The sequence below is a fragment of the Bufo bufo genome, chromosome 4 (genome assembly GCF_905171765.1).
Source record: "Bufo bufo chromosome 4, aBufBuf1.1, whole genome shotgun sequence".
Classification (NCBI taxonomy): domain Eukaryota; kingdom Metazoa; phylum Chordata; class Amphibia; order Anura; family Bufonidae; genus Bufo; species Bufo bufo.
In genome coordinates, this window is record NC_053392.1 from 448,767,508 (window position 1) to 448,790,221 (window position 22,714).

Sequence of the window (22,714 nt, forward strand, 5' to 3'; positions counted from 1 at the left end):
ACGGTAGAAGGTGGCAGTTTTGCTGGGACTATTTTTAGGGTACATATGATTTTTGGTTTATCTATATTACATTTTGGTGAGGCAAGGTTACCAGAAATAAAAATTCTGAAATTTCATCTCCATTTGCCAATAACTCTTGTGGAACACCTAAAGGGTTAACAACGTTTGTAAAATCAGTTTTGGATACCTTGAGGGGTGTAGTTTCTTAGATGGGGTTGCTTTTATGGAGTTTTTACTCTAGGGGTGCATCAGGGGACTTCAAATGGGACATGGTGCCAAAAAAAAAAAAGGCCATCAAAATCTGCCTTCCAGAAACCATATGGCGTTCCTTTCCTTCTGTGCCCTGCCGTTTGGTCATACAGCAGTTTACGACCACATATGGGGTGTTTCTGTAAACTGCAGTATGAGGGTAATAAATATTAAGTTTTGTTTGGCTGTTAACCCTTACTTTCTTATTGTAAAAAAACGGATTAACCCCTTAAGGACGCAGGGCGTACCGGTACGTCCTAACTTTAAATCGCAATTCCAGCGCCGCGAGGGTTAATCGGAACGGGATGGCGGCTGAAATCATTAAGCCGGCATCCTGTCACAACGCCAGGGGGGGTCATGTGACCCCCCCGTATCGGCGATCGCCGCAAACCGCAGGTCAATTCAGACCTGCGGTTTGCTGCGCTTTCTGCAGTTTCTGATCCCCGCGGTCCCTGACCGCGGGGATCAGAAACTTTTGTGTCCCTAAAATATAGATTTTGCACCCCCCCCTGCACCCCTGCATGATTTTTTGCCAGCGGGTGGTGCAGGGGGGGGGAGTTGTGGGCGGTGGGGGTGGTGCGATCCCCCGCCCGCCTCCTCTTGAAAATTCGTTGGTGTTCAGTGGGTATACCAGGGTGTCAGCACATTGCTCACACCCTGGTATAAGCGGCTGACATCTGTGCAGATGCCAGCCATTTAACCCTTTCCATACCGCGGTCCGTACTGACCGATATATGGAAAACGTTAACAGTAAGAGGGAGCTCCCTCCCTCTCCCATCGGGTGGCTGCTGTGCCTTTGCAGCCCCCGATGGAGAGAGCCCCCAGACAGCTCCCCTCCTTACCCTTCCCCGTCTGCGAAGTTCTGACCACTACTGAGCAGACGGGGAAGGTTCCCATGGCAACAGGACGCCTTCTCAGGCATCCTGCTGTCCATGGTTCTGAACAGATCTGTGCTAAAGGCAGAGATCTGTTCAGACAAAGTGTAAGTAAAATACAGTACAAAACACTATATACAGTGGGATGCGAAAGTTTGGGCAACCTTGTTAATCGTCATGATTTTCCTGTATAAATCGTTGGTTGTTACGATAAAAAATGTCAGTTAACCACCTCCGGACCGCCTAACGCAGGATCGCGTTCCGGAGGTGGCAGCCCTGCGCAGAGTCACGCATATATGCGTCATCTCGCGATGGGCGAGATTTCCTGTGAACGCGCGCACACAGGCGCGCGCGCTCACAGGAACGGAAGGTAAGAGAGTTGATCTCCAGCCTGCCAGCGGCGATCGTTCGCTGGCAGGCTGGAGATGTGTTTTTTTTAACCCCTAACAGGTATATTAGACGCTGTTTTGATAACAGCGTCTAATATACCTGCTACCTGGTCCTCTGGTGGTCCCATTTGTTTGGATCGACCACCAGAGGACACAGGTAGCTCAGTAAAGTCCCACCAAGCACCACTACACTACACTACACCCCCCCCCGTCACTTATTAACCCCTTATTAGCCCCTGATCACCCTGATCACCCCATATAGACTCCCTGATCACCCCCCTGTCATTGATCACCCCCCTGTCATTGATTACCCCCCTGTAAAGCTCCATTCAGATGTCCGCATGATTTTTACGGATCCACTGATAGATGGATCGGATCCGCAAAACGCATCCGGACGTCTGAATGAAGCCTTACAGGGGCATGATCAATGACTGTGGTTATCACCCCATATAGACTCCCTGATCACCCCCCCTGTCATTGATTACACCCCTGTCATTGATCAACCCCCTGTAAAGCTCCATTCAGACGTCCGCATGATTTTTACGGATCCACTGATAGATAGATCGGATCCGCAAAACGCATCCGGACGTCTGAATGAAGCCTTACAGGGGCGTGATCAATGACTGTGGTGATCACCCCATATAGACTCCCTGATCACCCCCCTGTAAAGCTCCATTCAGCTGTCCGCATGATTTTTACGGATGCACTGATAGATGGATCCGATCCGCAAAACGCATCCGGACGTCTGAATGAAGCCTTACAGGGGCATGATCAATGACTGTGGTGATCACCCCATATAGACTCCCTGATCACCCCCCTGTAAAGCTCCATTCAGATGTCCGCATGATTTTTACGGATGCACTGATAGATGGATCCGATCCGCAAAACGCATCCGGACGTCTGAATGAAGCCTTACAGGGGCATGATCAATGACTGTGGTGATCACCCCATATAGACTCCCTGATCAACCCCCCTGTCATTGATCAACCCCCCTGTCATTGATCAACCCCCCTGTCATTGATCAACCCCCCCTGTCATTGATCACCCCCCTGTCATTGATCACCCCCCTGTCATTGATCACCCCTCTGTAAGGCTCCATTCAGATATTTTTTTGGCCCAAGTTAGCAGAATTTTTTTTTTTTTTCTTACAAAGTCTCATATTCCACTAACTTGTGTCAAAAAATAAAATCTCACATGAACTCACCCTACCCCTCACGGAATCCAAATGCGTAAAATTTTTTAGACATTTATATTCCAGACTTCTCTCACGCTTTAGGGCCCCTAGAATGCCAGGGCAGTATAAATACCCCACATGTGACCCCATTTCGGAAAGAAGACACCCCCAGGTATTCCGTGAGGGGCATATTGAGTCCATGAAAGATTGAAATTTTTGTCCCAAGTTAGCGGAACGGGAGACTTTGTGAGAAAAAAATTAAAAATATCAATTTCCGCTAACTTGTGCCAAAAAAAAAAAATTTCTATGAACTCGCCATGCCCCTCATTGAATACCTTGGGGTGTCTTCTTTCCAAAATGGGGTCACATGTGGGGTATTTATACTGCTCTGGCATTCTAGGGGCCCCAAAGCGTGAGAAGAAGTCTGGTGTCCAAATGTCTAAAAATGCCCTCCTAAAAGGAATTTGGGCACCTTTGCGCATCTAGGCTGCAAAAAAGTGTCACACATCTGGTATCGCCGTACTCAGGAGAAGTTGGGGAATGTGTTTTGGGGTGTCATTTTACATATACCCATGCTGGGTGAGAGAAATATCTTGGTCAAATGCCAACTTTGTATAAAAAAAATGGGAAAAGTTGTCTTTTGCCAAGATATTTCTCTCACCCAGCATGGGTATATGTAAAATGACACCCCAAAACACATTCCCCAACTTCTCCTGAATACGGCGATACCACATGTGTGACACTTTTTTGCAGCCAAGGTGGGCAAAGGGGCCCATATTCCAAAGAGCACCTTTAGGATTTCACAGGTCATTTACCTACTTACCACACATTAGGGCCCCTGGAAAATGCCAGGGCAGTATAACTACCCCACAAGTGACCCCATTTTGGAAAGAAGACACCCCAAGGTATTCCGTGAGGGGCATGGCGAGTTCCTAGAATTTTTTATTTTTTGTCACAAGTTAGTGGAAAATGATGATTTTTTTTTTTTTTTTTTTTTTCATACAAAGTCTCATATTCCACTAACTTGTGACAAAAAATAAAAAGTTCCATGAACTCACTATGCCCATCAGCGAATACCTTGGGGTCTCTTCTTTCCAAAATGGGGTCACTTGTGGGGTAGTTATACTGCCCTGGCATTCTAGGGGCCCAAATGTGTGGTAAGGAGTTTGAATATGGGCCCCTTTGCCCACCTAGGCTGCAAAAAAGTGTCACACATCTGGTATCTCCGTAATCGGGAGAAGTTGGGGAATGTGTTTTGGGGTGTCATTTTACATGTACCCATGCTGGGTGAGAGAAATATCTTGGCAAAAGACAACTTTTCCCATTTTTTTATACAAAGTTGGCATTTGACCAAGATATTTATCTCACCCAGCATGGGTATATGTAAAAAGACACCCCAAAACACATTCCTCAACTTCTCCTGAATACAGAGATACCAGATGTGTGACACTTTTTTGCAGCCTAGGTGGGCAAAGGGGCCCACATTCCAAAGAGCACCTTTCGGATTTCACAGGTCATTTACCTACTTACCACACATTTGGGCCCCTAGAATGCCAGGGCAGTATAACTACCCCACAAGTGACCCCATTTTGGAAAGAAGAGACCCCAAGGTATTCGCTGATGGGCATAGTGAGTTCATGGAAGTTTTTATTTTTTGTCACAAGTTTGTGGAATATGAGACTTTGTATGAAAAAAAAAATTAAAAAAAAAATCATCATTTTCCACTAACTTGTGACAAAAAATAAAAAATTCTAGGAACTCGCCATGCCCCTCACGGAATACCTTGGGGTGTCTTCTTTCCAAAATGGGGTCACTTGTGGGGTAGTTATACTGCCCTGGTATTCTAGGGGCCCAAATGTGTGGTAAGGAGTTTGAAATCAAATTCAGGAAAAAATGAGGAGTGAAATCCGAAAGGTGCTCTTTGGAATATGGGCCCCTTTGCCCACCTAGGCTGCAAAAAAGTGTCACACATCTGGTATCCCCGTACTCAGGAGAAGTTGAGGAATGTGTTTTGGGGTGTCTTTTTACATATACCCATGCTGGGTGAGATAAATATCTTGGTCAAATGACAACTTTGTATAAAAAAATGGGAAAAGTTGTCTTTTGCCAAGATATTTCTCTCACCCAGCATGGGTATATATAAAATGACACCCCAAAACACATTCCCCACCTTCTCCTGAGTACGGAGATACCAGATGTGTGACACTTTTTTGCAGCCTAGGTGGGCAAAGGGGCCCATATTCCAAAGAGCACCTTTCGGATTTCACTGGTCATTTTTTACAGAATTTGATTTCAAACTCCTTACCACACATTTGGGCCCCTAGAATGCCAGGGCAGTAGAACTACCCCACAAGTGACCCCATTTGGAAAGAAGAGACCCCAAGGTATTCGCTGATGGGCATAGTGAGTTCATAGAACTTTTTATTTTTTGTCACAAGTTAGTGGAATATGAGACTTTTATGATTTTTTTTTTTTTTTTTTTTTCTTACAAAGTCTCATATTCCACTAACTTGTGACAAAAAATAAAAAGTTCTATGAACTCACTATGCCCATCAGCGAATACCTTAGGGTGTGTACTTTCAGAAATGGGGTCATTTGTGGGGTGTTGTACTGTCTGGGCATTGTAGAACCTCAGGAAACATGACAGGTGCTCAGAAAGTCAGAGCTGCTTCAAAAAGCGGAAATTCACATTTTTGTACCATAGTTTGTAAACGCTATAACTTTTACCCAAACCATTTTTTTTTTACCCAAACATTTTTTTTTTATCAAAGACATGTAGAACTATAAATTTAGAGCAAAATTTCTATATGGATGTCGTTTTTTTTGCAAAATTTTACAACTGAAAGTGAAAAATGTCATTTTTTTGCAAAAAAATCGTTAAATTTCGATTAATAACAAAAAAAGTAAAAATGTCAGCAGCAATGAAATACCACCAAATGAAAGCTCTATTAGTGAGAAGAAAAGGAGGTAAAATTCATTTGGGTGGTAAGTTGCATGACCGAGCAATAAACGGTGAAAGTAGTGTAGGTCAGAAGTGTAAAAAGTGGCCTGGTCTTTCAGGGTGTTTAAGCACTGGGGGCTGAAGTGGTTAAATATATCACATAGGAGACACACACAGTGATATTTGAGAAGTGAAATGAAGTTTATTGGATTTACAGAAAGTGTGCTATAATTGTTTAAACAAAATTAGGCAGGTGCATAAATTTGGGCACTGTTGTCATTTTATTGATTCCAAAACCTTTAGAACTAATTATTGGAACTCAAATTGGCTTGGTAAGCTCAGTGACCCCTGACCTACATAGACAGGTGAATCCAATTATGAGAAAGAGTATTTAAGGGGGTCAATTGTAAGTTTCCCTCCTCTTTTAATTTTCTCTGAAGAGTAGCAACATGGGGGTCTCAAAACAACTCTCAAATGACCTGAAGACAAAGATTGTTCACCATCATGGTTTAGGGGAAGGATACATAAAGCTGTCTCAGAGATTTCAGCTGTCTGTTTCCACAGTTAGGAACATATTGAGAAAATGGAAGACCACAGGTTTAGTTCAAATTAAGGCTCGAAGTGGCAGACCAAGAAAAATCTCGGATAGACAGAAGCGACGAATGGTGAGAACAGTCAGAGTCAACCCACAGACCAGCACCAAAGACCTACAACATCATCTTGCTGCAGATGGAGTCACTGTGCATCGTTCAACCATTCGGCGCACTTTACACAAGGAGATGCTGTATGCGAGAGTGATGCAGAGGAAGCCTTTTCTCCACCCACAGCACAAAAAGTGCCGCTTGAGGTGGGCTAAAGCACATTTGGACAAGCCAGCTTCATTTTGGAATAAGGTGCTGTGGACTGATGAAACTAAAATTGAGTTATTTGGCCATAACAAGAGGGCGTTATGCATGGAGAAAAAAGAACACAGCATTCCAAGAAAAACACCTGCTACCTACAGTAAAATATGGTGGTGGTTCCATCATGCTGTGGGGCTGTGTGGCCAGTGCAGGGACTGGGAATCTTGTCAAAGTTGAGGGACGCATGGATTCCACTCAGTATCAGCAGATTCTGGAGACCAATGTCCAGGAATCAGTGACAAAGCTGAAGCTGCGCCGGGGCTGGATCTTTCAACAAGGCAACGACCCTAAACACTGCACAAAATCCACTAAGGCATTTATGCAGAGGAACAAGTACAACGTTCTGGAATGGCCATCTCAGTCCCCAGACTTGAATATAATTGAAAATCTGTGGTGTGACATAAAGAGAGCTGTCCATGCTCGGAAGCCATCAAACCTGAATGAACTAAAGATGTTTTGTAAAGAGGAATGGTCCAAAATACCTTCAACCAGAATCCAGACTCTCATTGGAACCTACAGGAAGCGTTTAGAGGCTGTCATTTCTGCAAAAGGAGGATCTACTAAATATTGATTTCATTTCTTTTTTGTGGTGCCCAAATTTATGCACCTGCCTAATTTTGTTTAAACAATTATAGCACACTTTCTGTAAATCCAATAAACTTCATTTAACTTCTCAAATATCACTGTGTGTGTCTCCTATATGATATATTTAACTGCCATTTTTTATCATAACAACCAACGATTTATACAGGAAAATCATGACGATTAACAAGGTTGCCCAAACTTTCGCATCCCACTGTAGTGTACTGTACTGTATTATACAGACATCAAACCCACTGGATCTTCAAGAACCAAGTGGGTCTGGGTCCAAAAAAAAAGTAGCCAGGCTATGAGCTGTGCGCTGCGATTGGCCAGCGCTGCAGCAAGGGACACGCCTCATACAAAAAATCAGTCAGCGCAGACACCGGAGCGCAGACACCGGAGCCTATACCGGGCGAACGGAGCGGCGCCCAGACATACTAGTAAGTGCAGGGGGACCCCTGGGCGCAGCTCTGCCCACTGATATAGATGGTTTTTAGTTTGTATACAAGTGAAAGGTCCTCTTTAAGGTGAAATAGGGCTGAGTCCTTAAGGGGTTAAAATGGAAAATTTCCCCCAAAAATTGCTTTTTTTGCTTTACCGTGTTCATCTGAGGGGTTGGGGGGGTATTTTTTTAGAGCAGATTCTTACGGACACAGCAATACCTAATCTGTCTACTTTTTTCTTGATTTTTTTTTTATGTTTTACATTATATTATCTTTTTATTAACAAAAAAAAAGCATTTTAGTATCTCCATAGTCAGTCATTTTTTTTTTTTTTTAGCTGATTATCTTAGGTAGGGGCTCATTTTTTGCGGGATGAGCGGACGGTTTTATTGGTGGGCATATGACTTTTTGATCGCTTGCTATTACAATTTTTGTGATGTAAGGTGACCAAAAAAAATTTTGCCCCGTTTTTTTTTTTTTTTTTACTGTGTTCAACTGAGGGATTGGGTATTTTTATAAAGCAGAATATTACGGACGTGGCGATACCTTATATGTCTACTTTTTTCTATTTATTTTAGTTTTACTAAATAATATTTTTGAAAACTTTTCATTTTAGTTTTAGTGTCTCAAGTCTGAGAACCAGTTTTTTATCCGATTGTCAGTGGCTAAACTGGGATATAAATTTAGTACTCCATGGAAGTGTGGTACTCCCTGAAGCAACCAATAATGCAGAGGCCCGGATGATCGGGGCAAGTGTCACATTGAGTAGTGGTGTCCTTCCGTATCCCCCTCCTGTGACACACTCTGCACTTTTTTTGGGCCCGTCCCTTCTTTCCAGCATGGGGGACCACACCTGGAAAGTGTTGGCCAGGGACGATCCGGGCGCCTACAGTTCCTGAGGTACTCCGGCCTGCTCTTTCCCGGTCAGAAAAGATCAGGGCCTTGAGGACTGCCTCATAGAACTGAAGGAATGTCCCTCTGTACCAAGTAGACCGCAACTTTTTTGTACCATGCCCGGGTTTTGTGCATGGCGTTATATGGCTTGAGGACTTGATGAGAGAGATCAACTGCTCCCATATACCGATTGTAGGCAACGATACAATCGGGCTTGAGGACCGTTGCCGTGGTATCTCGCACAGGGACAGGGGTGATACCGTTACCACGAATTGTGGACAGTACAAGGACATCCCTCTTGTCCTTATATCTGACCAGCAACAGGTTTCCAGTGGTAAGGGCACGGGTCGCACCCCTGGGGATAGTTTACCTGGAGGGGGTAGGTAGGGAGGCCGCGTTGATTTTTCGGCACGGTCCCACAAGCGGACGTGGATCTGGCGGCTAGGGACTGGAACAAGGGCATACAACAGGAAAGTGGGGTCATCCTCGTCCTCACTGGGACTCTCGGACTCGATGGCAAGCTGCGCATATGCCTCCTCGGCCGAGAACATCCGGCGGGCCATAGGGGAGTGTGTGTCTGCGTGTGTGTGTGTGTGTGTGTGCGCGTGTAAATCTTTATTTGGTGTGCGTGTGGGCACGGGTGTTCGCAAACTCACCCTAAACCTAACAAAAAAAAAAAAAAAAAAAAAACGAACTAAAAAATTGTGAAAAAATTTGCAGAAAATTTAAATTAATTATTTAAATCGCTGATCAACCGTCCGAAGTTGATCAGCGGTGGGGTGTGCGATGCGCTAACAGTGGCCGGACGCTAAGAGTGCCGGCCACAGTCAGCGTACGCACAAAAAAAAAAAAAAAAAAAATTCCTGTACCCCAAATGACGTGCCTGATAAGTGTCATATCTTTTTCCTTCCTTTTGATTATTATTTTTTCTCGGTTTCTCTCCTCTCCCTCTGTAGGGATGTCGTACCATTTCCTTTTTATGTATACAGTTTAGAGAAACTATGCTGTCTAGTACAGGTTTAACTAAGAATATGTCCAGTTGAGGAGTCCTTTGTATACTGTTTTTGTTAGTATGATGTCCACTGCAGAATGTACCTTATAAGAGCTAGCCTAGTGGGGTCACTTTGATGCATGTTTAGGTACAGTTTCTTGCGGTCATCTTTTTTTACTTTTTTTATGGGTCAAATACCTGAAAGACATCCATATGTTTGAATTCTATGTTCGGTTGGGGGGGATGGGAGGGTCTAGGAAAGAGACGGTTACACCAACAGTCCAGATTTAGGGACAGATGTGTAAAGTGTCCCATGATTAGCGGTCTGTTTATTCTGTCGCAACATACCACTACGTGGACTGTGGCGGATAAGCTTAGTACTGTGGGCTGGAACGTAAGGGGGTTGGGTGACGCAACAAAGCTCACTGCGGTATTTTTCACAACTCCAGAAATGTCAGCGGCCTATTGTGTGTCTATCCAAAACACATTTGGTGCCTGCCACTACTCGCTTGCTGCACAAACACTGGGTGGGACAATCATACCATTCTACATTATCCACGCACTCTCGGGGAGGACGAGTGTCCTCATAAATAAATCTATCCCATTTGTTTGTCATTCCTCATGGCTAGACCCTATGGGACGATGTGTGCTTACAGTGCACTTGTTACTACTTTTCTTTTATCCTCGTTGCAGTGTATATTCCTCCTCTTTATAATAGTGAGCTCTTGAATGAGGTAATGGCGTTCATTGAGGTGCTCCCCTCATCCGATCATATTAATAGATTTTAACACAAGCCCTTCACTACATTTAGGCTGGGGACGGCGGGCATGGATGGGGCAGATAGAGAAACGTTATTTGCAAAATTACTACAAGAATTAGATTTATATGATGTCTGGCGTGGGAGAAATCCCGATGTGCATCAATTCTCTTGTTTCCCCAACTCCCAGCATTCTCTCTCCATGACTGACTTAGCTATAGGGTCATCAGATCTGTTGTACTTTGTAACGAATGCTGCATATCTGCCCAGGAGCCTGTCTGATCACTCCCCTATACTTCTGGCTGCAGCTGGTGGACAGTGGGGAGGGTATCATGAGTGAATTACTGGGATTATTTGCTAATAATTTGGGTTCGGCACCTATGAGAGTTGTGTGGGATGCTTGTAAGGCTTTTATGCAGGTTGTACATACAGCGGATTAGCAGACATAAAACGAAGTCTAGGGATACACAGAAGTCGCTCCAAAACTCTGTTGCGGAGGCAGAAATGCGGCTTGTTGAGTCTACCTGTGAGAATGAAGCTTCTTGGATAGCGGCGCAGGCAGCTTTAAAGGAACATTTACTGCACACCGCTGATAAATGCTTTTTTCTCAGGCAGAAATATTTTGAAGCTGGGGAGAGTTCTGGCAGGCTAATGGATACAATAAAAAAAAAAGAAAAGTGAATGGGCACTCTGATAGATGGAGTTGCATGAAATCAATTTGTTCACATAAAATATAACATTTAATATTGTCCAATAAAATCAATATGAGTGTTATCCACAGAAATGCAATACAATAAATGAAAATAAAAGAATAAAATGTAGTAAATCGGTAACAATAAAATATCAGGTCAACTGGTGAACTGTTCAATAATACAGTATATCATATATTAGAATGAGGTAGGTCCAAATCATATAACGCCTTGAGAATATGCCCCACAGGTAAAAGTGGTGCTTTTATCACCTACTGTGGTGGCCTAATGCGTGCACCAAATATTGAACGGAACAGGTGTGTCTCTTTAAGAAGTGATGAGAGGAATTGATGTATTCCAAGAAGTGCAAAAAGAAAATGTAAAAATAAGAGAAAAAGGGCATATGCCTGTGTATCACAAGTAAGGTTTAAAAAGGTGATGGTAATCCAAAAGCATTAATAATTCTGTGTAAGTCTCTGTCACTCAATAGAAACTTACAACTTCATCTGTTTCTTCTATTAAAAGGTCTCCCTGGTAAATGTCTTTGATACAGTGTTTCTAGTTGCCACACATTACACAGAAGAATTATCGATATGCTGTATCTATGTCTTGCTCCGCTGTTGATTCATTGGTGAAGATACATATTCAGGATATTTTTGCAGACTATGTATAATGAGGTCATTGGGTACTCACGTTTGTAGGTTGAGTATTCGTTCGTGGCGTCCCACGTGGGGTGACTGAACAGTAAGCTTACCTCTATCTGTATTCTGATGACAGGAGCGCAGTATTAGATAGTGCCTTGCTTGAATTAATCTGTAAAGAAGGTGAAATAGGCTGTGTCTTTTAATCGATGTAGTACTGTGTCTAGCTGTATTCGCTGTAGCGGTTCCGCTCTCTCAGCTGTAAGCTCTGTGTCTTGGGCGTCCCACGTGTCTCAGGTAACGCAAACACAGGTAGTAGGAGTAGATTGGCTCAATGCTACTTCCTGTAGCAGGCAGGCTGCAAGCTGTAACTCTTGCTAGGTACCTTTCAGTGAAGCGCTTCACTAGATGTCATATTCATCGGTATTTGTCATCATATTGCCAGTTGTTGCAACACAGGATCAAGTGTGTCATCCACGCCAGACGCGTTTCAGAGACTCTGCTGTCTCCTTCCTCAGTGGCCGCACTAAAGTGCTGCAAAAAGTAATCCCGACTATCATGGTGACCAAGCAGGTTTTTTGCCTGATAAATCTACATCAGTTAACCGCAGGTGGCAATTTCTTATTATTCAGAGGCGGTCAGGAATTGGGCTATACTATCCCTTGATGCGGCTAAAGCCTTCGATAGTGTTGAATGGCAATATTTGTGGGAGGTATTGAGGGTTATGGGCTTTCGCAATAACTTTATTTCCTGGGTTCAATCGCTGTATCAATGTCCTGTGGCTAGGATTAGGGCAAATGGCAGTACTTCCGAAGTTTTTGAGCTGAAAAGAGGCAACCAACAAGGCTGCCCCCTTTCTCCTCTACTCTTTGCTATAGTAATTGAACCGCTTGCATGCCTGCTTAGGTCATTAGGCAAATTGTGGAGTTTCCAGTGGGTGCTAGTAAAGAACATGTCTCCCTATATGCGGATGACATGCTAGTATACATAGAGGATTTAGAGGGATCACTTGGTCCCATAATGTCCCTCATACATGATTTCGGTGAAAAAGCTGGTCTCCGAATAAATTGGAATAAATCTATTCTGTTCCCACTGGATCCAACTCCCCCTGGTTTCGTTAGATATCGGCCATGTGAAAGATAACATTGATCCGCTTCTAAATAGTATGATTGGCAGTTTGCACCATGCATTAATTTTGTCAATGACTGAAGTGGGCAGAAGTAATCCATGTACGTTCTGCATAACTTCCCAGTGTGGATTGTTTTTATATACAAGGTCTGATTAGAAGCTTGATTTGGTGTAAAAAAAAAAACAGCTAGGATTAAATTGCAAACCTTGCAGAGGGGAAAGGATTCAGGGGGATTATCTATTCCAATCCTTGGCTGTATTGTTTGTCAGTTGCAACATCTGAGGGGCTGGAGATAGGCTCCTGGGGAGAATACATCAGCAAAACTAGTAGCCTGCGTTATAGGATACAAATCCCCTATAGATTTGCTGGAACAGGGGGACCTCTCCACTGAGGTTGCAGGATTGCCTACAATTAATTTAATCTGCAAGGTGTGGTGCAAATGCCGAGATCTGCTGTCCATAAAAGGTTTCACTCAGGTTACTCCATTGTGGAGAAATCCTCAGCTATCTGAAATATTCCGCCTGGAAGGGTTCTCCCCATGGGAAGAGAAAGGAGTGGTATTTTTGTATCAACTTCAGAGGGATGGGGAGATTAAGTCATCTGAACAAATTAGGGATGAGTTTGCCCTTCCTCCTACTGCCTTCTATCAATTTTTACAGCTGAGACATGCATTCCAGGCACAAGCAAAATCCATCTCGGTAACCTGTGAAGTGGTTCCAATTATGCAGCAGATTCCACTAGGACCTCTACAAAGGGGTTAATCTCTCTAATATATAGGAACCTTCTCACAAAGACTTTGGGAGAGGAGACACTTCCGGTCAGACAGAAATGGAAGAAAGATGTCGGCTATATATCAGTAGAGCAGCAGAATGAGGTACTGGCACTAACGACGTAGCTATCAGTCTGCGACGGTCATCGCATGTCTCAACTATTGCTGGTCCACAGAGTATACAGGACCCCATCCTTCCTATTTAAAATTGGGGCTAGTTATGACTCCTCCTGCCCGTGGTGTGGAATGGGTCCTGCGTCTATATTACATATGTTCTGGGAGCGTGCAAGGCTATTCGAACTTCTGGTCTGGTGTGCTACGAAATATAAAGGATGTATACCACAGAGTGCCATCCAATCCTAGAGCCTGCGTCCTAGGAATGTTAGATATTACAAACCATAGTAAACGCTTGCTATTCCAGGCCGGAAGCTAATAGCCCAACATTGGATTCGTTCACAACCTCCTTTCCTCTCCTCCCCGGCATGTCTCGACTCCCCTCGTGGTGGTCAGGGGCAGTTGGGGTCGAGTGCTTGGATAGTCGTCCATGTTTGGGGACTCGCTATGTAAGGGAACTAGACAAGGTGTTATGGAGAGTGGAGGGGGTGCCCTAATTGAATATGGATACTGGTGAGACCTGGACATGTTGGATATGTAACGCTAGCTGTGGCGGGGTATAGTATTCATGGTAGGATTCGCATAACCATCTCTTCAAAGGGGGTTGGGGGTTCTGGGACTCAGCTACCAGCTATATAGGTAATTTTCATCTCTTGATGTAATGCTATTTGAGCTATCCGAGTCCCTAATGTTTGTATAATTTTTAAATAAAGTTTAATAAAAATTATTTGATTTAATAAAAAAAAGTTGCAAGGTTGTGCAGGTAAAGTTGCACGTAATATCACTTGCACCTTTTTCATGCGATAAGACTGGCATAACAGTCTTGATAAATGTCCCCTGAAACTTTCATTTTTTCCTTATTATATATATTTCAGAAAGGAGGCTTGTATATAAAACCTACTATATTATGAAGTTTCCCAAGGACTCACAGGCATAATTAATTTCAGAATGCCTGAAGTAATATGGCTTCCACTGCTTTTAAACAACCGATATTGCACCAACAAGCCAGCTTTCCCAGCACAAAAATGCAAGCTATTCAGATACTCCTGTGGTTCAAATATTAAGGTTAATGCAGTTAATTTGCTAAATATTTCTGTAAACAAAGATTTTATTTATGCCCATCAGAAAGAAAAATATATTGAATTTATAATATTTACTGGTAAGTAGTTCGCCATAAGACAGAAATCCCAAAGATGATTTAGAGTGCAACATTTAGAAAAATGGATTTTACCTAAATTAATGTAATTAAGTTCATTATTCATAGGGTGAGCAATTAGTTTGAAACATGAATAACATTTACTAAATTACAAAATGAAATACACAATACCCATCAAATAAAATCTGAGTAATTAAGTAAAATACGTGAACACAATTTATTATCTATAAAGAATTTATTTTCTTTTAAGTTAAAGAATTTTCAATGATGCTTTGAATTTATAAAATGAACACATACAGGCCCTGTACAACAGACACCGTTGTATTACTATAGCCAGTTAAGAGAATAGTCTTCAAAAAAACATAAGTATATAAAAAAAACTGGTCATTATGTCATTGTTATATCTGAAATAATAAGAATGCATTGCAATAGACATTTAAAAAATTTGCTCACAGCAGTGGGAGTCTAGCTTGTTTTTTCCTTATTAGACTGAAATCAGAATCTCAAAAGAAAAACACTTTGGCACATGATATCATGTAAACATCCGAGACATCTAAAGGAATCATCTCGCTTAAAATAGTGTATATTAAGTAGAGAGATTTACTATAATTAAATGCTTTTGAAAGCGTAAAGGGGTTATCCAGGTATACATTTTTCCTTGTGCTTCTCATGCAGCTTACTATTGTACTTGCACTACTTTTTCTGTCTCATTTCGGAGATCGGGAGAGTGGTCATGTTCCTCTGTTGGATACTGTAGTTCCTCTGACATCACAACCAGGCCTCCGTCAGAATCCATGCCTGAATGGTCATGATGTCAGACCCATGTGATCTTGGAATGGGCTGGTTGATGCTCTCAATCCACAAGCAGGGCACATGGAGAACACTGCTTGTCATATTAAGGCTGTGTGGGAGGAAAGACTAGGAGGAAGCAGGAAGAGGATGATGGAGGGTGTAGTGGGCATCATTTTCAGCTCAGGGAAAGGTGTAGTGTTCGTTTACATTTCTGGCTGATCTTGCACATAGCTCTATGGGAAATGTTGTGGCAGAAGCTCATCTACGCCCACAACCTGGAAGTCCAGGCTGTAAATAATGGGGCGCAGCAGGAGCATGGAGATTAAACATGCTATTAAATCACATGTTTAGGATCCTGAACAACCCTTTAAGCATTCCAGATATCTGACAGAGGTTTATAAATTCTGGACTGCTCAAGCCAATGCAGCAACATTCTACAGGGTTCCGGCCTGCCACCTGACTGTCACAAGTCTATTATTTGGAAGCTCCTGTAAATTACAGTCAATTCAAAAGATTAATGCCAACCAAAATTACCCAAATGTGAGGAACATGTATAAAATAAAAACCATTTGCTGGAAATATAAATCATATATTAAACTTCAGTACATGTCACCCAGCTACATTATGATAACCTAAAAATCTGAAAATGTAGTGTGTGACTGCATCCTTTTGGAATAGAAAAATATTAACTAATGGCTGGCTAATCTCTCCAAACAGATTGGATAAAACAAACTTATGCACAGGCCCTGTAAATAACATTCATTAGTAATCATTATAAAATTATTGTCCTGGTCAAGAACGACATACAAATATTAAAGATAAAACAGTATATAGGACAGATAAAAAGTGGCTAATGCCACACCACACAAAGCTATTGGGAGTGCTTTGATTTCCAACAATTTTGTAGATGAAATATTGAAAGCTGCCCACTCACTGGGCAAATCAGTTGACAATCTAATCAATCAGTGGGAACAGCCTGACCATTATACACATCTGCTACTGTGGGGGGGAGATTGAACACGTTTCCAGGTTTCTAGCAGGTGCTCATCACCCACCCATAAGGTAGTAACCATGCATGCTTGGCTGCTCTGAGCATGCATATTTAGGAGGTTGGGGGAGTGAGTTTTGAGTGAATGAGTGTTCACAGCTATATTACGTTTATGCACAACTTAGCAGCACTGGCAAGTTGAAGCGAAAATGGACAACCGAAGGTTCATTCATTATCTATCTGTGCCTACCTCAGCGTTGAGTAACTTGTGATGTAACTGATGTCAAATTCTAAGATGCAGGCTTCATACTGAACTAAAAACACAGCCCAGCAGGTTGTAGTTGACATTTAAATTTTTTTTTTAAATAAATCTCCTACTCTTCCCCCCCCCCCCAAACTTCGACTGTGACCACTGTAAAGTGCATAACACAACAGGCACTGTACAAAAATGTGAAAAATTATTACAAACAATAGGCCCTTGTCACTCGGTGCCTTTGTTAAAAAAAAAATATATATATGACACTAATGACAGATGGTAATTGCAGCATAAATGAATAATAAAGAGCATGAGGATGTAAAAATTTTTACAAAAATAAATAACTGCACTCATGACTGGCAATACATCTTATAGTACCCCCAAATAACTTATCTAGTTTTTTAAATATCTAATTATACACGTTATCCTTCAGGGTCCATTTTGATTAAAAGAGCTAAGCAGGGGGGGGAAGGGGTGTAAGAAAATGGTATATAGTAATGCCTTGCATTTTTCTGTACAATGGACTTGTAATTTTGATCCGTAGACTAGTTAGAAAGACAGTTTTTACTGAACTCTATGGTTAATACCATTAAAAAATATAAACTTACCTCAACACAACTGAATGCACATACATTCAAAGTTCAACTCAATAGAAAACATCTTCCTGCAACATCGCTAATCAGTACTTTAGATCTTATTTTAATAAAAGTTAAGTGACACGCAACATAAAACATTTTCAGTGTTCAGATCTGCAACCCTAACAGTATTTCCCACACCTTCCAAAGGGCTATTGCATTGCTTCGGTCTTGTAATGGTTTTTGTTTGTGATAAAGTACCCATTCCAATAAGGGTCCATTCACAGGTCCTTAGTGTATTGCGGATCCGCAATACACCAGGCCAGCACCCCCATAGAACTGCCTATTCTTGTCCGCAATTGCGGACAAGAATAGAACATGTTCTATATTTTTCGGAAGCCGCGGACCGGAAGATCGGGGCCACGCTCCGGATGTGCGGATGCGGACAGCACATTGTGTGCTGTCCGCATCTATTCTGGCCCCATAGAGAATGAATGGGTGCGGATTCGTTTCGCAACGTTGCGAAAAGGATCCAGACCAATTCTACGGACATGTGGATGGGCCCTTAAGGAACACAGACATGAAGAGAAAATGAAACAAACATTGCATGAACACTTTGACACTTTTTAGCGCTGAAATATTGAAATGGGGGAATAAAAGCAAGAGCAACCAAACAAACTGTGTGTCCATGGGAACCTATTTCTTACACACACGAACAGATAGATATGATGTTCCATTCCTTGATCTTTTCAAGTGTATACCTCCATTCCTGCGTATTCTAAAGTAGAAAGTTCTGCAGTTTATCCTGTTTGGGGGGCTGGACCTCTATGTGCAACATTTAAATACTTCTCATACAACACAGACTTGTAGAAGGCCCTTGTTTTGATCTCTCTCACACTCATTGTTCTTCTAAAATCCAAGCCAAGATGGAATACTGAGGTATATAAATCCGCAGAATGTTTAACATATACATCTGCAATGCATTCATAATTTATGTCCATGAAATTATGGTCATTCCCCCACCCATTATTCCAACATTTGAGACTTCTACTGTTGTAGATTGAGTGAAAACTTCCACTGCTGAGATAAAGAAGGACTGCAAGCTTCTACTGTTAGACCACCGGTTTTGGCATTTCGACTGTCTAGGCAAAAGTTACTTCCGACATGCCTCAATTTGGAGTTGTTTTCAATTTGCTCCCATTTCTAAAATAAAATAAAACATAGAAAAATAAGAAAATACCACAGATAATAGTATCCATTTATGATTTCACATAGTTGAAGAAAGGGAAGTTAAGACTATTTAGAAGAACTGTTGAAAATGGTAATCATGAATCCTGCCTTCTATGAGCTTTCGTTAAATTGAAAACATATGCAAGTACTACAAAAGAGTGGGGTTCAAAAATGAAACTTTGCTAACTGGCACTACCAACAAAACTGTAGCTGGTCTGAAGGGGGCAAAGAGATCTTGGCTGTAGTAAAGCCCAAGGTATAAAGCATGCATTGGGAGGGAATATAATACATGTGCACCAAAAATATATTTTCATTTTACTCCTAAATAGGTTGTTAACCTTGTAGAACTCTGTCCAGCAATAGTGGAGAACCATTAAAAAGACTGACTGGCTTGGCTGTGCATTATACAGAATACTTATTAATTCTTCTGGGAAACATGCATTTCTCATGCAGCAATGAAAATCAGTACCACAGCTGCTTCCCTAAACCCCCCAAAAAACACCCCCCATGATCAGTTTATCATTGGTGGGAGAAATTAATAGTCCTCCCCAGTCAATTCACTTAAAACTGTAGTAAAAATGTGTAATCGCTAAGCATTAGTTTTAAATGTCACTATTTTAATATCTCACTGCTGGGACCCCTAAGGGTCATCTTAAGGCAGTCTATATTGATGACCTATCCTCAGAATAGGTCAGCAATATCTGAGGACAGGTCATCAATATAGACTGCCTACATAACCCCAAAATACAAACTGAGCTCTTACTTGTCTGCTGTCATTTTCTCTGCAGCCTTGAAGTTTTATAAGTGAACCTGGTGCTCTTTCCACAACAGTAAGACAAAGATCCATATGCTTCACAGATTTATCCTTTGTTAAAGCCCATTCCTGAAATGAAAGGGAAATTGGAACAGCAATCTGAAAACTATGGCTGCTGTTGGGGGTGCCTTTACATGGGGAAATGATCAGGGCAATTATCGGGAAGAAGCATTCGTAGCAGTCATTCCATGTCCCCATACATGTAAGGCTACTTTCACACCTGCGTTTAGGTCGGATCCGTCTGGTATGTGCCCAGACGGATCCGCACCTTTAATGCAAACGTTTAGATCCGTTCAGAACGGATCCGTTTGCATTACCATGAAAAAAAAAAAAAAATTTTTTTTTTTTTTTTTGTTCATGATAATGCAAACGGATCCGTTTTGACTTTACATTGAAAGTGAATGGGAGACGGATCCGTTTGAAAATTGAGCCATACTGTGTCAACTTCAAACGGATCCGTCCCCATTGACTTCCATTGTAAGTCTGGACGGATCCGTTTGCCTCCGCACGGCCAGGCGGACACCTGAACGCTGCAAGCTGCGTTCAGGTGTCCGCCTGCTGAGCGGAGGACAAACGGAGCCAGACTGATGCATTCTGAGCGGATCCGCATCCATTCAGAATGCATTAGGGCTGGACGGATCCGTTCGGGGCCGCTTGTGAGCCCCTTCAAACGGAACTCACAAGCGGAGCCCCGAACGCTAGTGTGAAAGTAGCCTTAATGCAGCTCTCACCTCCTCAGACCCCGAACATTTTTATTTTTTTGACATAACCATGTGAGGGCTAATATATTCAATTACTCGCTAGTGATAATCGTTATCGTCATTACCGTAGCATGTAACAGTTATCACTAGTGGTCTGCATATTGTCTGGTAAATATTGGCTATAAACAGAAGGAACAGAGTAAAATGGAAACCTTATTGATGTTTACGTGCGGAGGGGTACAAGTGTTCGGTGTGACTTATTTGCCAAAATGATCTGGCTGCTGGTAAATGTCTGGGTCATAGTGTCAATAAATGGCCTAATTATTAGATGGGCAATCGCTCATCTTCACTCCTTTCCAGGAAAAAAAAGTCAAAACGGACAAGAATAGGACAGGTTATTTATTTTTTTGCGGACCACAGAGCGGAGCAAAGGATGCAGACAGCACACGGAGTGCTGTCTGCATATTTTGCAGCCCCATTGAAGTGAATGCGGCTCGGATGCGGACCAAAACAATGGTCGTGTGCATGTAGCCTAAGTATGCGGTCTGATTGATGGAAGAGAGGGGGATGAGTAACATGGCCTGACGTCCAAGTTACCATCCTCGTGGGGGGCACAAGAGGATATTTTTTTCTCTCCTGAAATCAGTCAGCTCCCCAACTGGTCCCCCAGGCTGGCTGAGATCACAGCCAGCTGAAGGGGGAAGGGCTGCTTTAAAGCCTTAGATCTTGGGTTTTGTAGCAGGAAGAGATGTGGGCCTGGCCTTGTTTCAAAGCTGAACCTGCCTTCAACTGCTATAATTTCCAAACCGATTTCTAAAGGCTATATGTCCCTATATAGGCTGATGCTGTGATTCTGGTCTTGCCTAGATTGTCAGCTTTCAAACAAGACCAATGATGAAGAGTCTGGAAGTGTGTTCTCTTTGACCTTTTATTGACAATGCAAAATAGAACTCGTTTTGGGACGGAACTAGTGCATTCATCAGGCATTCCACAACCCTGATACCTGATGAAGGTATCTTTGCTATTTACACTGTTAATAGAAGGTCTAAACTTTTCCTCATTGGCAGTGCTTGGCATAGGGCTTCCTCGTGGTATGTCCAGTATCAGACATTTATGGCATATTCTATTGAAACTAAAAACTACAATAGAATAATACTTTTTACACTTACCTGATTGCCGCCAGCATTATGGCACTCATAAACACCAACAACTCCATCTGCAAAATGACCAAGTGTATCAAGGCAGTTTGTACCTTGCTGCAAAGCTCCAAATGCAATATCTTGATGGTCAGGAACTCTGGAGAAGCAGAATACATTTTATAAAGGGTTCTAAAACATGTAGGTACCTGTATAAACTAAGACTAAGTCTACTTTCACACTCGCGTTTTGGCTTTCCGTTTGTTAGATCCGTTCAGGGCTCTCACATGCGGTCCAAAACGGATCAGTTTGCATTCTAATGCATTCTGAATGGAAAAGGATTTGCTCAGAATGCATCAGTCCAGTCTCCATTTTGCTTCGGAGACTGACACCAAAATGCTGCTTGCAGCGTTTTGGTGTCCGTCCGATGAAACGGAGCCAAAAAGATCCGTCCTGGCACACAATGTAAGTCAATGGGGACGGATCAGTTTTCACTGACACAATAGTCAATGGAGGACGGAACCGTTTTCTATCAATGGTGTTCAAGACGGATCCGTCTTGGCCATGTTAAAGATAATATAAACCGATACGTTCAGAGCGGATGCAGACGGTTGTATTATCTGAACGGATTAGTCCATGATGGATCCGCACAAAACGCGAGTGTGAAAGTAGCCTAAGACTGAAGATATATATTGGGTACACAGTAAGGTCCTACAGTATTCTCAGCATCAGAATATCTTACTACAAGCCGCCCTTCAGCCTATGAAAGAGTACATACATTTAAAGAAAACCTGTAGCCTGTGTTCTAAACAGAGTTCAAGGTTCATTATAGTGGAATTAGATTTTTAGATTTTATGTAATGGGCTTGACAAAATAGTCCATAATGATACAACAGAATGAAAAAAATATACATGTAGAGGGAAGGAGTATTATGCAAATATATGTATCTATGCCCCATTTATTGCATACATCTGTATATATAGGGTGGGCCATTTATATGGATACACCTTAATAAAATGGGAATGGTTGGTGATATTAACTTCCATTGTGTTAGATTGTCAATGCAACCCTTTTCTCCCACTCTTCACACACTGATAGCAACACCGCAGGAGAAATGCTAGCACAGGCTTCCAGTATCCGTAGTTTCAGGTGCTGCACATCTCGTATCTTCACAGCATAGACGATTGCCTTCAGATGATACAAGATGTGCAGCACCTGAAACTACGGATACTGGAAGCCTGTGCTAGCATTTCTCCTGCGGTGTTGCTATCAGTGTGTGAAGAGTGAGGGTTGCATTGACAATCTAACACAATGGGCAGCACATTGAAGACATTTTATAAGTGGTCAGAAACTTGTAAATAACTCATGAAAGAATAAAGTTACGTTAAAACCAAGCACACCATTGTTTTTCTTGTGAAATTCCCAATAAGTTTGATGTGTCACATGACCCTCTTCCTATTGAAAAAACAAAAGTTGGATTCAAAATGGCCGACTTCAAAATGGCCGCCATGGTCACCACCCATCTTG

The 22,714-nt window shown here is 42.3% G+C and overlaps 1 protein-coding gene across 2 annotated transcripts in view; it reads right to left on the bottom strand.

Annotated features, from left to right (window-relative positions):
• Window positions 1–17,674: 17,674 nt before the first annotated feature.
• The window catches only part of GALNT2 (polypeptide N-acetylgalactosaminyltransferase 2), a 121,835-nt gene continuing 116,795 nt past the window's right edge, over window positions 17,675–22,714 (bottom strand). For both annotated transcript variants that reach the window (XM_040429407.1, XM_040429406.1), the window contains 3 exons: window positions 21,221–21,347; window positions 19,300–19,419; window positions 17,675–18,509 (listed from right to left, as the gene is read on the bottom strand). In XM_040429407.1, the coding sequence (XP_040285341.1) occupies window positions 18,354–18,509; window positions 19,300–19,419; window positions 21,221–21,347 (403 nt within the window). In that variant the 3' untranslated portion in view covers window positions 17,675–18,353. The remainder of the gene's footprint in view (window positions 18,510–19,299; window positions 19,420–21,220; window positions 21,348–22,714) is intronic.